This window comes from Salvelinus fontinalis, chromosome 34, assembly GCF_029448725.1.
Source record: "Salvelinus fontinalis isolate EN_2023a chromosome 34, ASM2944872v1, whole genome shotgun sequence".
NCBI classification, from domain to species: domain Eukaryota; kingdom Metazoa; phylum Chordata; class Actinopteri; order Salmoniformes; family Salmonidae; genus Salvelinus; species Salvelinus fontinalis.
Genome location: NC_074698.1, coordinates 5550349 through 5567453, shown reverse-complemented (window position 1 = coordinate 5567453; position 17105 = coordinate 5550349). Strand labels below are relative to the sequence as shown.

At 42.6% G+C, this 17105-nt stretch overlaps 1 protein-coding gene across 1 annotated transcript; it reads right to left on the bottom strand.

Annotated features, from left to right (window-relative positions):
• Positions 1-4561: 4561 nt before the first annotated feature.
• On the bottom strand, positions 4562-13764 carry LOC129832916 (ATP synthase F(0) complex subunit C3, mitochondrial-like). The gene is made up of 5 exons (XM_055897042.1): positions 13619-13764; positions 12130-12177; positions 5876-5956; positions 5136-5314; positions 4562-4884 (listed from the first exon to the last, which is right to left on the bottom strand). Exons 2-5 carry the CDS (start codon positions 12166-12168, stop codon positions 4770-4772), a joined length of 414 nt encoding a protein of 137 aa, XP_055753017.1. The 5' UTR covers positions 12169-12177; positions 13619-13764; the 3' UTR covers positions 4562-4769.
• Positions 13765-17105: the final 3341 nt, after the last annotated feature.

The following is a 17105-nucleotide window of genomic DNA, read 5'->3' as shown; positions in this document are numbered from 1 at the left end:
ACAGCACAGAATACCTTTACTGCCACCTGGCGGCGATTTTTAGCATTCTAGTTGGACTCCGCGTCCACACCCGATTAGACATTCATCACATTAAAATGTGGAAATCTTAAAGTAGCAACATACAACAGTAGGCCTACAATCAGTATTTTACATTTTCTTTAGAACACCATACCTCGACGTGACTTACAACCTAAATGAGTTGGCTGGAATTGTGTGTGTAACCTTTTCTTTAACTAGGCAAGTCAGTTAAGAACAAATTCCTATTTACAATGACGGCCTACCCCGGCCAAGCTGGGTCAATTGTGCGCCACCCTATGGGACTCCCAATCACAGCTGGATGTGATACAGCCTTAAAATCAAACCAGGGACTGTAGTAACGCCTCTTGCACTGAGAAGCAGTGCCTTAGACCACCGTTTCCAGTGTGCTCAGACTGTTGTTAGATGTGTATTTGAGGGGCGCGCACCACAAGCAGTCATTTGTATAATTTTACTTTGTCTGTAAAAACCATCAGCACAGGCTAGTCTGATTAGGTTTAGTCAGAGACATGCATTTCCTACTATATGATAAACATTAGCACAGTCAAGTCTGATTAGATTAAATCAGAAACATTTCTTTATGGCTGGGCTAAGCTACAGAACAGCAGCTGCCATAGAATCAAATGGAGCATTGCTTTATGTCTATGGTTGCGCCTTTAAAATTGCAGAAAACCACTCTGTAGCCCAAACCGTTCAAAACTAAAGACCTACATTAACTGAGCTCAAAAACTACATCTGGCCCAGATTGGTGAGATGCACTTAAAGGGCTACACACATTAACCATAATGAGTAACGGACTATCAAAACTATGACAATATTTGTAATAAACCCTTCTTAAATCTATAAAAAACATTTGTCACAGAAAATCGATAATTGCAGTATGAATCAGATGACGGAGGTCATTACCACTAAAAACATTTACAGGGACATTTAAGTGTGTCACAGAATTTTATAGCCCTTCAAATTGTGCCACAGTTCAAAATAAGTTGGGAACTATTGACCTAGCCAATAAAACTACCCTCCCCTCCATATTTATATGGACAGTGAAGCTACAACTTAGAACTTGGTGCTATACGCCAGCATTCTGGCTTTGAGCTCAAATGTTCAGGCAACAGTACATTACATTTTATTTGAGGGTATTTTTATACATATATTTTACCGTTTAGAAAATAAAAGCACTTTATGCATCTAGTACCCCTATTTGAAGGTGTCATTTAGTATTTGAAAAAAAAACTCAATGTATTAAAGTAGTCAAAGGTTTAGTATTTGGAGTCATATTCCTAGCACGCAATGACTACATCAACCTTGTGACTACAAACTTGTTGGATGCATTTGCAGTTCGCTTTGGATTATGCCAGAAATTAAATGGTAAATAATGCATTAATGTGGATACTACCACGATTACTGATAATCATTTATAACAATGAGGGAGAAAGTTAGGCACACAGATCATACCCCTAAAAACATGCTAACCTCAATCATTCACAATTCATGATCTTTAATCATCGCAGCATCCGCATGAATGTTGAAGTGTTCAGAAGCATATTCTATTCTTATTTACAATAAGTGACTCCAAAATGACAATACATTATTTACCATTCATCTCTATTGGGCACATCATAATCCGAAATCACCAAAACAAACTGCAAACACTAAATAAAGCACTTAAGTCTAAACGGTGATATCCTTAAATAAAGAAAGGTGTCATTCTGGATTGTTGCCGCATATGAAACATTTGATCACAAATCCAAAATATATAGCTAAATTAAACATTTCAGCGTCACCGTCCAAATAAATGAGGGGAGTGTATAGCCAATTTAAAACGTACTTAATTTCAAGTGCTCAAAGATGTGGTTCATTTTCTAGTGACACTGGCCCACCCATAGTTGTCCAGAGACAACACACAGACATCAGTGCTGAATTCCTATTCTCCCTCCAAAGTGTGCCCATTGGCTCCAACCTCATGAATTCAAAAGCAATTGACAGGTCAGGTGTAAGTACCTATAGTCCGTGGCTACACCAAGGGTGAAGTCCTTTGATTCCTTGCTTCCCCTCATTCTATCCTCTTCCAACTCAAAATGTCTGAGGGATTGCATCGTTGACCACTAGATTGCAGGAAGTTAAACATGCAAAGAATCTTAGGAAAACTGATAATTTCCCAAATCAGCTTTTGAAGCAAGTCAAAAGTAATTGTGGCACGCAATCCTGTATATCAACATTGTGCAGACAAATTACATTGAATATACACCAAATGTACAACGCGTGCTTTTTCTATGACCGACTGACCAGATGAAACCTCGATGTCCTGTTAAATCCACTTCAGTGTAGATAAAAGGTGACAGGTTAAATAGACTAAAGCCTCAAGACTGCCATTGAGGGTAAATGGGCAAGACAAAAGATTAAGTGCCTTTGAACAGGGTATGGTAGGTGCCAGGCGCACCGGTTTGAGTGTGTTTGCAACATTACTGGGTTTTTCCACACTCAGTTTCCCATGTGTATCAAGAATGGTCCACCACCCAAAGATCATCCAACCAACTGTGGGAAGCATTGGAGTCAACATGGGCCAAAATCCTTGTGGAACACTTGGCACCTAGTCGATGCCCTGACGAATTCAGGCCGTCCTGAGGGCAAAACACATGTGTTTCTAATGTTTTGTACACTGTATAAACTAATACAGGGATGGACAACTTTAATTGGGGCGGGGGCCACAAAAAAAATAAAAAACTGAACTCATCGAGGGGCAGCAATGACTCACGGGTCTGTGACAGCGCAGACAAAAAGTTACTGTTTCCTGAAATTCTACATATTTTGCCATAGGGTGGAGGCAAATGCTTGCAGTTATCAATAAACTCAGCAACAACAAAAGTCCCTTTAAGGACCCTGTCTTGCAAAGATTATTAAATCCAAACAACTTCAGATCTTCATTGTAAAGGGTTTAAACACCGTTTCCCACGCTTGTTCAAGGAAGCATAAACAATTAATGAACATGCACCTGTGGAACAGTCGTTAAGACACCAACAGCTCAGACGGTAGGCAATTAAGGTCACAGTTAGGACAACTTAGGACACTAGAGGCCTTTCTACTGACTGAAAAACACAAAGAATGATGCCCAAGGTCCCTGCGTGAACGTGCCTTAGGCATGCAGATGTGGCCATGGCAATAAATTGCAATGTCCGTACTGTGAGACACCGCTACAGGACGGACAGTTGATCGTCCTCGCAGTGGCAGACCACGTGTAACACCTGCACAGGATCGGTACAGCCAATCACACCTGCGGGACAGGATGGCAACTGCCCGAGTTACACCAGGAACGGACAATCCCTCCAGTGCTCAGACTGTCAGCAATAGGCTGAGAGAGGCTGGACTGAGGGCTTGTAGGCCTGTTGTAAGGCAGGTCCTCAGACATCACCGGCAACATCTCCTATGAGCACAAACCCACCGCTGCTGGACCAGACATGACTGGCAAAAAGTGCTCTTCACTGATGAGTCACAGTTGTCTCACCAGGGGTTAAGGTCAGATTCTCATTTATCGTCGAAGCAATGAGCCTTACACCAAGGCCTGTACTCTGGCGCGGGATCGATTTGGAGGTGGCGGGTCCATCGTGGTCTGGGGCAAAGGGTCGCAGCATCATCTGACAGCTTGTCATTGCAGGCAATCTCAACGCTGTGCATTACAGGGAAGACATCCTCCTCCCTCATGTGGTTCCCTTCCTGCAGGCTCATCCTGACATGACCCTCCAGCAGGACAATGCTACCAGCCGTACTGCTCGTTCTGTGCGTGATTTCCTGCAAGACATGAATGTCAGTGTTCTGCCATGGCCAGCGAAGAGCCCGGGTCTCAATCCCATTGAGCACATCTGGGACCTGTTGGATTGGAGGGTGAGGGCCATTCCCCCCACAGAAATGTCCAGGAACTTGCAAGTGCCACGGTGGAAGAGCGGGGTAACATCTCACAGCAAGAACTGGCAAATCTGGTGCAGACAATGAGATGCACTGCAGTACTTAATGCAGCTGGTGGCCACACCAGATACGTTCACCTTTGACCCCCTCTTTGCTCAGGGACACATTCCATTTGTTAGTCACATGTCTGTGGAACTTGTTCAGTTTATCTCAGTTGTTGAATCTTGTTATGTTCATACAAATATTTACACGTTAAGTTTGCTGAAACTAAACAGTTGACTTTCTTTTTTTGCTGAGTTTATGATAACTGATGACCAAATGGGCCCCAACCCGGTCGGTGATGCAAACATGCTTACTGCAAGTTTACCAATCTAAAAATGCTTTGCTGACATGGGCTAATTTGGGCACTTCTGATGCACAACTACATTACGAAATTGCACCTTGTGTATTCTATTAATTCTAACTCAACAGTAAGTTGAGACCCAGACTTAATTGCTAAGAACCTCCACATTCCTGTACACGTACATTTAGCTTATATTGCATTCAATGTGATAATGTAACTAGTACTTTTAGTTTACATATCTTTAAGTCCAGCACCCAAACACTGAAAATAAAGACTGACAAGTTTAGTTATCCCAACCATTTATTCAGACAGACCGTCTAAACCAAAGTACGCTCTTACGTAAAACCTCTGGAGAAAAAAAAGGGGAACATAAAAAAGGCAGGATTTGTAGACGTAGATTTTGATTGGAATGGCGGTGCCACGGCCTCATGAGCTTCAATTCCCTGGGAGAAAAGTGACGGGGCAGGGATGGGAACAGGGTGCGACTAAATTACATAGCGAACAGGATGAGGAACGCCACCATGAGACAGAAGAGCCCCATAGCCTCAGACAGGGCAAAGCCCAGGATGGCATAGGAGAAGAGCTGCTGCTTCAGGGAGGGGTTCCTGTCAACAAGAGAAAGAGGACTGAAGTTAAGCTTTGGCTGGACGACAGCACCAGTAGCAAATTGTTAATTATATGAACCAAAATTAATATGAACAGGCTCACTTCATCAATACTCTTGCGGTAAAACGTTAGCATTTCCCTGCCACCCACATAACCAATGGTCACAACTATTCTTTTGCGTCAAGTTTTGCTTCTGAATCTGCTTTTTCCCACAAACAAAGGGTTGAATTCCTTTTCGTTCATCAGTTACCTGGCATAGCCGATGATCAAGCTGCCGAACACAGTTCCAATTCCAGCCCCTGAGCCAGCCACTCCCACTGTGGCGGCTCCAGCGCCGATGAACTTGGCAGCAGTGTCGATGTCTCTGGAGATAGAGCTGGTCTGGAACCCCCGGGTTAGAAGAGAGGACTCACCAACAGGCAACAGGGTCTGGGGAAGATGCAGGGGCAGAGCAGTCAAAATCAGAACATAGAGAAGCTAGAGACTGAAATGGAACCGAGACAGCCTGACAGGTGTAGATAGTATAAACACCCACCCCTCAAGTTTAAAAATCTAGGCGCACAGAAACTTAGGAGCACTACGAAAAATATTTCTGGTAATTTAATCTAAAACCCTTAATTTCTCTTGGCACACTGGTGCTCTAAATTTAAATTCCATGTTGCACAGAAAAATATTGAAGGCGGATATGCGAATATAATGGTCACACTGGAGAGTCCTGAAGGGACCCGTGGAAATGGTCACAAGGAGACATTTAAGCACTGGCCACATTAGTATTTCGCCAGACAAGGATTCAAAATGCATCTGGTGTTCAGGATAAATACAACTGAAAAGAAAATAAGGGTTACTGAGGTGTTGACAAACAAACTTTATGAACAAGTGACCTTATCACAAAAAGGGGCAATTGGCAAAAGGTTTACACAAGCCTAAGCACAGAATTGTGAGCAATGTTACAGTCACAGGGTTTCATTTTTGGTTTGAAGAGGGGCTCACCTGCTGCTCACTTCTGGCTTCAGGTCTGTTGAAGACTGAGACCGAGACCGGCCGGGCGAGGACTCTGGACCCCCCACGCAGCTGCAAGAGACAACTACACATCAGACTCCTAGACAGACTTAAAAGCTTGTAACAAGCTTTACTTAAATCATTACTATCAGACTGCCAAATGTAGATTACCCTGAAGTGAGTTCTGGAGCACGCCAAGATTATGGCCCTACAGAGTTGCATCTAATAGTCTAAAGTCTAGGAAGATTAGAGGCATCAAGACTGGTAGAATGGCAATATCGTGATTTGGGTTGCAAAGGGTCAAAAACTTTCTGGTAAATTTCCATGGGAAGTTAAGCCCGGGAATTTCTTAAATTCATCAAAAAAGTTATAAGTTAACAGCAAACCTTTTGTGGGATACACAAGGCAATTCTAGGTCATGAGGCAAATTTAGGTTAAACTATCTCCAATTCAAAGGAATTGCAACCCTCTGCATTCTTCCATCAAAGATCTTGCACACTAATGAGATGCTATTGAGCCCACACTACTACACAGTCTGAGCCAAGAACTACATGCTTTCTGTTAAGTTCTGATTACAATACTGGGTGGGGTAAATATATTTTATATGACACATGATTCTTGTTAACTAGTAAATAGTAGCCTACAGCAAAGTGTATAAATCATTTCTAACAATTTCTGCTAGTTAGTTTTAGCTTGCTTGAGCCTGCTAAGTGAGGTGTTAATTCACCTGTTTCCATACATGTTTCATTTTAAAACATCTTACAAAAGGAGTTGTTTAATCTAACTGCTTAACTATTTATCTGTACATGGAATTGTATTAGGTTTTTTTAAAAAGTCATTTTCCCCCTAACATTTACAGGAAAATGCCACGGGCTCTATCTGATGTGGAGACATTTCACTGCAGCTAATGTAGAAGGAAAAGCTGTGTACATTTGCAAATACTGTGCCAAATCATATGTGAAGAAAACAGATGCAGAATCATCTGGCCAAGTGCATAAAGTTCCCTCAGCGCTCACAACCACAAACAAAAGTCCCTCTACACACGAGGTGAAAATTATGAATCAGATCTTATCGATAGCAACAGCTCATGGTCCTCCTGGAATCAGAAGTTGTGTTTGACTCAAATGGAGGAACGTAGTCAGAAATGCTGATGAAGGACTTGCTCGAGCTGTGTACGCAACTGGTTCACCTCTGATGCTCACAGGCAATGTGTATTGGAAGAGATTTCTGGACGTTCTTCGCCCAGCATCCAACCCTCCAACCAGACATGCTTTATCTACTCATTTGCTGGGTGCAGAGTTAAAGTGAAGGTCAAGCAAATCAGAGAAAGCCGACTATTGCAATCTGATGGGTGGTCAAATGTTCATGGGCAAGGAATAATTAACTACAGCATCTCCACCCCTCAACCAGTATTCTACAAGAGCACAGACACACCGGTCTCTACAGTGCAGATGAGCTGAAGGCAGTCAATGACCTTGGACCACAGAAGGTATTTACACTGGTGACAGAATGCTGCAAACATGAAGGCTGCTTGGTCTAAAGTGGAGTCCTACCCTCACATCACACCCATTGGCTATGCTGCTCATGCATTAAATATGTTCCTCAAGGACATCATTGCACTGAAAACAATGGATACACTCTACAAGAGAGCTAAGGAAAAGTTAAGTATGTGAAGAGTCATCAAGTTATAGCAGCAATCTACCTCACCAAGCAAAGTGAGAAGAATAGGAGCACAACATTGAAGCTGCCCAGCAACACAAGTTGGGGTGGTGTTGTCATCATGTTTGACAGTCTCCTGGAGGGGAAGGAGTCTCTCCAAGAAACAGCCATATCACAGTCTGCTGATGCAGACAGCCCTATCAAGGGATCCTACTGGATGATGCATTTTGGGAGAGGGTGGTAAGCAGCCTGAAACCTATAGCAGTAGCCATTGCACAGATCGAGGGAGACAATGCCATCCTGTCTAATGTTCAGACTGCTGAGAAGAAATCTGTACTGCCCTGCCCACTTCACTGTTACTCCAAGCAGAGGAAACTGAATTGTGAAGACTACTGCCTGAAGCCCATACACGCCACACCACTTGTTGGACCCCAAGTATGCTGGCAAGAGCATCCTGTCTGGTGCAGAGATAAACAAGGCCTATGGTGTCATCACTACCGTGTCTCGCCACCTTGGCCTGGATGAGGGCAAGGTTCTTGGCAGTCTGGTGACGTACACTTCCAAGCAAGGGCTTTGGGATGGAGATGCAATATGGCAGTCGTGCCAACATCTCTCATCAGCCATCTGGTGGAAGGGACTTTGTGGATCTGAGGCTCTTTCCCGTTGCCTCCATCATCCTCCAAATCCCACCAACATCAGCCGCCTCAGAGCGCAACTGGTCCTCGTTTGGGAACGCACACCACAGCACGCAACAGGCTGACCAATATACGGGTTGAAATATTGGTGGCCATCCGGGCAAATATGAGGCTTTTTGAGCCATCCTCCACAAGGTTGGAAAGTGACAGTGAAGATAAAGACTCAGTCTGATGTTCAAGAGGTGGACATTGAGGTCCAGGGAGAAGACATGGAAGCCTGAGAGGAAGACAACCAATGTTTAGTTTCTAGACTATCATTTTACAGATGAAGTCAGAAGTTCACACACACACACTTAGGTTGGAGTCATTAAAAGTCATTTTTCAACCACTCCAAATTTCTTGCCAAAACTAATTTTTTAACAAGTCGGTTAGGACATCTGTGTGCATGACAAGTAATTTTCCAACAATTGCTTACAGACAGATTCTTTCACTGTATCACAATTCCAGTGGGTCAGCAGTTTACATACACCAAGTTGCCTGTGCCTTTAAACAGCTTGGAAAATTCCAGAAAATTACATGGCTTTAGAAGCTTCTGGTAGGCTAATTGACAATATTCATCATTTGAGTCAATTGAAGGTGTACCTGTGGATGTATTTCAAGGCCTACCTTCAAACTCTGCCTCTATGCTTGACATCATGGGAAAATCAAAAGAAATCAGCCAAGACCACATAAAAAAATATTGTATAAGTCTGGTTCATCCTTGGGAGCAAGTCTGGTTCATCCTTGGGAGCAATTTCCTAACGCCTGAAGGTACCACGTTCATCTGTACAAACAATAGTACGCAAGTATAAACACCATGGGACCACGCAGCCGTCATACCGCTCAGGAAGGAGACACGTTCTGTCTCCTAGAGATGAACGTACCTTGGTGAAAAAGTGCAAATCCCAGAACAGCAAAAGATCTTGTGAAGAAGCTGGAGGAAACAGGTACAAAAGTATCTATATCCACAGTAAAACGAGTCCTATATCAACATAACCTGAAAGACCGCTCAGCAAGGGAGAAGCCACTGCCCCAAAACCACCATGAAAGCCAGACTATGGTTTGCAACTGCACATGGGGACAAAGATAAGAGGACATTTCTCCATAACGTACGGTCTGATGAAACAAGAAGAGAAATGTTTGGCCATAATGTCCATCGTTATGTTTGGAGGAAAAAGAGTGATGCTTGCAAGCCGAAGAACACCATCCCAACCGTGAAGCATCGGGGTGGCAGCATCATGTTGTGGGGGTGCTTTGCTGCAGGAGGGACTAGTGCACTTCAAAATAGATGGCATCATGAGGTAGGAAAATTATGTGGATATATTGAAGCAACATCTCAAGACATCAGTCAGGAAGTAAAGCTTGGTAGCAAATGGGTCTTCCAAAAGGACAATGACCCCAAGCATACTTCCAAAGTTGTTGCAAAATGGCTTAAGGACAACAAAGTCAAGGTACTGAGTGGCCATCAAAGCCCTGACCTCAATCCTATAGAAAATGTGGGCAGAACTGAAAAAGCATGTGCGAGCAAGGAGGCCTACAAACCTGACTCAATTACACCAGCTCTGTCAGGAGGAATGGGCCAAAAACCACCCAGCTTATTGTGGGAAGCTTGTGGAAGGCTACACAAAACATTTTCTCCAAGTAAAACAATTTAAAGGCAATGCTACCAAATACTAATTGAGTGCATGTAAACTTCTGACCCACTGGGAATGAAATAAATCACTCTACTATTATTCTGACAATTCACATTCTTAAAATAAAGTGGTGATCCTTACTGACCTAAAACAGGTAATCTTTACTAGGATTAAATGTCAGGAATTGTGAAAAACTGAGTTTAAATGTTTTTGAACTCAGTTGTGTAAACTTCAACTGTATGTTGAAAACGTTTTTGGGAGATGCGATGGATCATTCAATATTCCCTTTTGTTGTTCAGTAAAATCATCCTGTGAAGATTCAACTCATTTAATTAAAGTTACATTCGTAACAAAACTGTTTTTTATATTTCTATTGGAATGATTTAATCATTTGCAATTATGTCTACTTATGATAAGGTACAAGGCTTGTTTGTCTCCATATGATGATATGGTAAATATACCAAATGCAAAAAACATCACATAGAAATGGTATTAATATAAATTGCATACATTGCCATTAATTCCCATATATTCCCATTACTTCCCACAGAAAATGTCCACCTCTGAATATTCCCCAAAATGTGCAACCCTTATCATGATCAATCCTAATCTTGTCCTTAGTAAAGACTGAGTACTATAGGGTTAGATTAGCCTACAAGGTGAGAGGCTAATAGCCTACAATGATTTTCCCCCCTCCACTTATCCCCAGCTGACCACTGGTCATGCACACAGATAACACTGCCATAGACTTTTCTTTCCATCATGAACATTTAAAAAAATAAGTGCATTCTCATCTCATGTGCTGGTCATGGCTCACGAACACCATTATCCCAGAAACCCTAGACCCACTCCAATTTCCATACCGCACAAACACGCTGATCCTCAACACAGGGGCCCCTCAGGGGTGCGCACTCAGTTCACTAATAACTGCATGGCCAGGCACAACTCAGACACCATCGTTAAGTTGACCAACGACAGTGGTAGGCCTGATCACCGACAACGATGAGACAGCCTATAGGGAGGAGGTCAGAGACCTGGCAGTGTGGTGCCAGGATAACAACCTCTCACTCAACGTGATCAAGACAAAGGAATTGATTGTGGACTACAGGAAAAGGAGGACCGAGCACACCCCCATTCTCATCGACGGGGCTGTAGTGGAGCAGGTTGAGAGCATCATGTTCCTTGACGTCCACATTGTCAACAAACTAACATGGTCCAAACACACCAAGACAGTCATGAAGAGGGCACGACAAAGTCCATTTCCCATCAGGAGGCTGAAGATTTGGTATGGGTCATCAAAAGGTTCTACAGCTGCACCAGCGAGAGCATCCTGACTGGTTGCATCCCTGCCTGGTTTGGCAACTGCTCGGGCCCCCGATCGCAAGGCACTACAGAGGGTAGTGTGTACGGCCCAGTACGTCACTGAGGCCAAGCTTCCCGCCATCCAGGACCTCTATACGGCATGTAGCCTAGTAGTTAGAGCTTTGGACTAGTAACCGAACGGTTGCAAGATCAAATGCCCGAGATGACAAGGTAAAAATCTGTCGTTCTGCCCCTGAACAAGGCAGTTAACCCACCCGCCGTCATTGAAAATAAGAATGTGTTCTTAACTGACTTGCCTAGTTAAATAAAGGTAAAATAAAAAAATATGTATACCAGTCAGTGTCAGAGGAAGGCCCTAAAAATTGTCAAAGACTCCAGCCACTCTAGTCATAGACCTCTCTGCTATCGCACGACAAGCGGTATCAGAGCGCCAAGTCTAGGTCCAAAAGGCTCCTTAATAGCTTCTACCCCCAAGCCATAAGATGCCTGAACAGATAATCAAATGGCTACCCAGACTATTTTCATTGTCCCCCCACCTCCCTTTTTACACTGCCGTTACTCTGTTGATTATCTATGCAATAGTCCTTTAACCCTACCTACATGTACCTATTACCTCAACTAACCTGTAGCCCCGCACATTGACTGTGCCGGTACCCCCTGTATATAGCCTCACTACTGTTACTTCACTGCTGCTCTTTAATTATTTTTTACTTAACACTTATTTTCCTTAACTGCATAGTTAATTAAGAGCTTGTAAGTAAGCATTTCACTGTAATGTCTACACCTGTTGTCTTTGGCACATGTGACAAATAAAAAGTAATATTCCTTACCAATGACTTATTTGCTGTGCATCTTTTAGCTAAACAAGATTGTGTGTACATGCTAGATCTAGACTGATAAGGCATGACTGGCAGAGCATCAAACAGGTGACATTGTAGTTTCAAAGAATACATACCACAGCAGGTGAGGTGACAAATTTAGCGCAGGCGTACATGGCTGGTGCCTGTGAGAGAGATGAGAAATTACATTTAACTGCTAATTTGGACACTTTTTTTTGTTTTTACAATGGAAGGCATGCACAATTCTTAGCTACAGCCCACCACCTAAACCAGCTCTACACTGCTAAAGGTACAGTAAAGGTGACCTGAGCTGTAAGTGTAACCAGTCAAGCGTTTGACCATGTGCACCAGGGAAGAGGATGTGAAAAAAGCAGACTAAAGTCCTGTAGTAAAATCTGACTGTATAATCTCAAGAGGTTACAACTCTGCACAAATAAAGAGTCAAATTACAATATTTACACCCAGCCCAAAAGACTTTTTGAATAAGTGAAATTGCATGAAAAATAGCAAGGCTTTTTTTGAATGTGTCAAAACGCCAATGATGCATTAAAGAAATTCTTTCAAAACACTAAGTTGGGTGCTAAACTATGATCAACTTCGACATACAGAGATGTCTAATGCTAATTAATCCAATTGCGTTGGTAGCGAGGTAGTGTATTAGTGCCTGAGTATATAAGGCCCAGACAGGCAAGCTAGCCTTTGGCTATGAATGAATAAAAATCTAACTAGCTAAATTCAGTGTAAAATGTAACACATACTTTTAGTACAGTACACCCCCGTCGCCATTCCGCCCCTGGGCATGTAACGTTAACATTAACACAAATGACAAAATAAGGATTCACCATGGGGAAACCTAAACTATCCCAAATCAAATGTCCATGTGCGAATGGGGCTTATTATTAAACCCATGTCACATGCAGTGAGGGTAGCAGCGATTTGCAAAAAGACGAAAGTATGAAACGCTAGTTGGCTAACGTTAGCCATAGCTAGCTAGGTTTAATATACTTCAGGCGGACACTGCTAACATTAATAGATAGGTGGGAGGAGTTGGCTAGCCAACTCCAGACGTGAAGGTCAAAAATGACCCAGACACCAATACAGGATTTAGAGACAAGGACGCGGCATTTTGTACAGGACACAAACTATAGCATTTGATAGAAATTGTTAAACGTCCTTCTCAATCCTCAGGGACATGAATCCATAATGACCGTAAACATGCACTGGTTCACTAGGCCCAGATATGGACGAGCAAGTCAGACATTTTGCAGGCGCTTCACCTCATCTTAGAATCGGTTGTACTCCAATGCAAGGTTTCGCAAGTTAACATTTGCATGTTTATTTCTCAACAGTATACGCGCCTGCCCATGTAGACACTCTGGTAAGAATTATACAGCACGAATACATTCACTGTAAAATGTCATTCTTGGGATGAAATCATTGAATGGCCGTCCACTTCACCTACAATGCATGGATAACGTTAGCTAGCTAGCATGCTAACAATTTCTATTCGTCCCAGCAATGCAGACAGAACATTTCAAAATATTCACAATGCGATTATGAGTTTAGCGAAATGACAAAATATGTCACACTAAACTATTAACTCACCTTAATGTTACAGTACACACGGGGTCCTCGATTACTAGCTCACAGCAGCAGTCAATGTGCACTCTGATAGCTGTCACCTTGTTATTTATAAGCTTAGTTCATACGTCCTAAACGTCCATTGGACAAAAGGAAACCTCCTTCGACTGTGATTTCCTTTTTATCTTGTCACTACTTTTAACCTAGCCTATAATGGAGCTTTCAATGAACTACAATAATTGCAATTGGTTGACAGTGTTTTTGGGCGGCTGGGTGACTCGAACGCTAAGGTATTGTAAGAATGGACTCGAATCCTATTCCCTTTCCCCATTGGACCATATTTCCGTTAACCTTTCAAACTACATCCAGTGTCCTCGACATCTATAGGACAGTGTATAGGACGTCCCGCCTACTTCCAAAATCTTAGGAGTAATGGAAATTCTGTCTGCTTTAAATGACGTGCAGCTTATAAAGGCTTCATGCAATCATCTATAACCGTATGTTACACTTTATAAAGGGTTCATAAGTGTGGCATTAATGTGTGACATAACCACCAATGTCAAATGTGACATAACCCACTATGTTAAATATGACATAAACATATGCTTTATAAAGGGTGGCATAAGCAACGCTTAATAATGGCCTTATAAATCATTAAATTGAGACGTCATGCATCTTGCATGCATGCATGCATGCATCTTGGTAGAGCATTGCAATGCCAGGATATTGGGTTCAATTCTCTGGACCACCCATCCATATAAAAATGTATTCATGCATGACTGAAAGTCACTTTGGATTAAAGTGTCTGCTAAATTTGATATATTATATTATATTTCCCAAAAACACTTCTAGGATGGCCAAACCTCTTTCCCTCTTGGGTGTATAGTCAATATTGGACCTGACCTCAACTTCCCCAAAAACACTGTGCTGCAGGATGACACACACTTTAAAGTGCAGTCATGCAAAGCCAAAATCGTTGGTAGGGCTCTTTTAAAATCCGTAAAATAGTTTTACCTACTTCTGTTTTTCCAAAATTCAGTTTTCTTGGTTTTGTTTTTCCAGGTTTCAGATTTCACTTTTTTTTCTGATTTTACACAGTTTTTAACACTTTTTTAATAGAAAAACAACAAAATTGGATTTTCTGTGTTCACAACAATTCTTAAACAACATCAGGGGATGACATTTGAGGTCTGGGAAAAATCTAAGACATTTTTTAATGTAGTTTCCCTTTAATTCAGTGAGCATGCCACTGTTGTTTGGTCAGCGGTTTTCTTTAGTGCAGTAAGTGCACATGTAAAGTGAACCCTCCATATTATTCAGAGCCCCATGAAATGACACCATATACAGTGCCTTCTGAAAGTATTCAGACACCTTGACTTTTTCCACATTTTGTTACTTTACAGCCTTATTCTAAAATGTATTAAATAAAAACAATTCCTCAGCAATCTACACCCAATTCACCATAATGACAAAGCAAAAACAAGGTTTTAGACATTTTAGCAAATTTTTATTAAAAAAACAAAATAAAAATACCTTATTTACATAAGCATTCAGACCCTTTGCTATGAGACTGGAAATTGAGCTCAGGTCCATTCTGTTTCCATTGATAATCCTTGAGATGTTTCTACAACTTGATTGGAGTCCACGTGTGGTAAATTAAATTGATTGGACATGATTTGGAAAGGCACACACCTGCCTATAAAGGTCCCACAGTTGACAGTGCATGTCAGAGTAAAAACCAAGCCATGAGGTCGAAGGAATTGTCCTTAGCGCTCCGAAACAAGAGTGTGTCAAGGCACACAGGGGAATGGTACCAAAAAATGTCTGCAGCATTGAAGATCCCCAAGAACACAGTGGAATCCATCTTTCTTAAATGTAAGAAGTTTAGAACCACCAAGACTCTTCCTAGAGCTGGCTGCCCGGCCAAACTGAGCAATCGGGGGAGAAGTGCCTTGGTCAGGGAGGTGACCAAGAACCCAATGGTCACTCTGACAGAGCTCCAGAGTTCCTCTGTGGTGATGGCTGTCCTTCTGGAAGGTTCTCCCATCTCTGCAGCACTCCACCTATCCGGCCTTTATGGTAGATTGGCCAGACGGAAGCCACTCCTCGGTAAAAGGCAAAGACTCTCAGACCATGAGAAACAAGATAATCTGGTCTGATGAAACCAAGATTAAACTCTTTAGCCTGAATGCCAAGCTTCACATCTGGAGGGAACCTGGCACCATCCCTACGGATGGTTCCCAATCAGAGGCAGCTGTTTATCGTTGTCTCTGATTTGGGATCCTATTTAGGTTGCCATTTTTCCATTTAGGTATTGTGGGTTATTGTCTATGTGTAGTTGCATGTCAGCACTAGTTGTTTATAGCTTCACGTTGGTTTTGTTGTTTTGTTAGTTTGTTTAAGTGTTCTTTGTTTAATTAAAAGAAGAATGTATTCCAATCACGCTGCGCCTTGGTCTCCTGGTTATGACGAACGTGACAATGAACCCTTTATAAAACATGACATACGGTTATAGATGCTTTGTAACCCATTTATGTAGTGCTTATGAAGGCTTTTTGAAGCATTTATAAGATGAAAGTCATTTAAAGCAGGATCTAAAATTCAACAGCAAATTCCGCTGCATACAAATACATAGGCCTTATACACTGCTCAAAAAAATAAAGGGAACACTAAAATAACACATCCTAGATCTGAATGAATGAAATATTCTTATTAAATACTTTTTTCTTTACATAGTTGAATGTGCTGACAACAAAATCACACAAAAATTAAAAAATGGAAATCAAATTTATCAACCCATGGAGGTCTGGATTTGGAGTCACACTCAAAATTAAAGTGGAAAACCACACTACAGGCTGATCCAACTTTGATGTAATGTCCTTAAAACAAGTCAAAATGAGGCTCAGTAGTGTGTGTGGCCTCCACGTGCCTGTATGACCTCCCTACAACGCCTGGGCATGCTCCTGATAAGGTGGCGGATGGTCTCCTGAGGGATCTCCTCCCAGACCTGGACTAAAGCATCCGCCAACTCCTGGACAGTCTATGGTGCAACGTGGCGTTGGTGGATGGAGCGAGACATGATGTCCCAGATGTGCTCAATTGGATTCAGGTCTGGGGAACGGACGGGCCAGTCCATAGCATCAATGCCTTCCTCTTGCAGGAACTGCTGACACACTCCAGCCACATGAGGTCTAGCATTGTCTTGCATTAGGAGGAACCCAGGGCCAACCACACCAGCATATGGTCTCCCAAGGGGTCTGAGGATCTCATCTCGGTACCTAATGGCAGTCAGGCTACCTCTGGCGAGCACATGGAAGGCTGTGCGGCCCCCCAAAGAAATGCCACCCCACACCATGACTGACCCACCGCCAAACCGGTCATGCTGGAGGATGTTGCAGGCAGCAGAACGTTCTCCACGGTGTCTCCAGACTCTGTCATGTCTGTCACATGTGCTCATGTGCTCAGTGTGAGCCTGCTTTCATCTGTGAAGAGCACAGGGCGCCAGTGGCGA

What these genes read in the sequence shown, in the direction of transcription:
- LOC129832916 (XM_055897042.1), bottom strand. Translation starts at nt 12,168, where the DNA reads ATGTACGCCTGCGCTAAATTTGTCACCTCACCTGCTGTG. An exon ending in TTGTCACCTCACCTGCTGTG is followed by an intron (nt 5,957 to 12,129) that starts GTATGTATTCTT and finishes TGTCTCTTGCAG; the next exon opens with CTGCGTGGGGGGTCCAGAGT. An exon ending in TTGATCATCGGCTATGCCAG is followed by an intron (nt 4,885 to 5,135) that starts GTAACTGATGAA and finishes TCTTGTTGACAG; the next exon opens with GAACCCCTCCCTGAAGCAGC.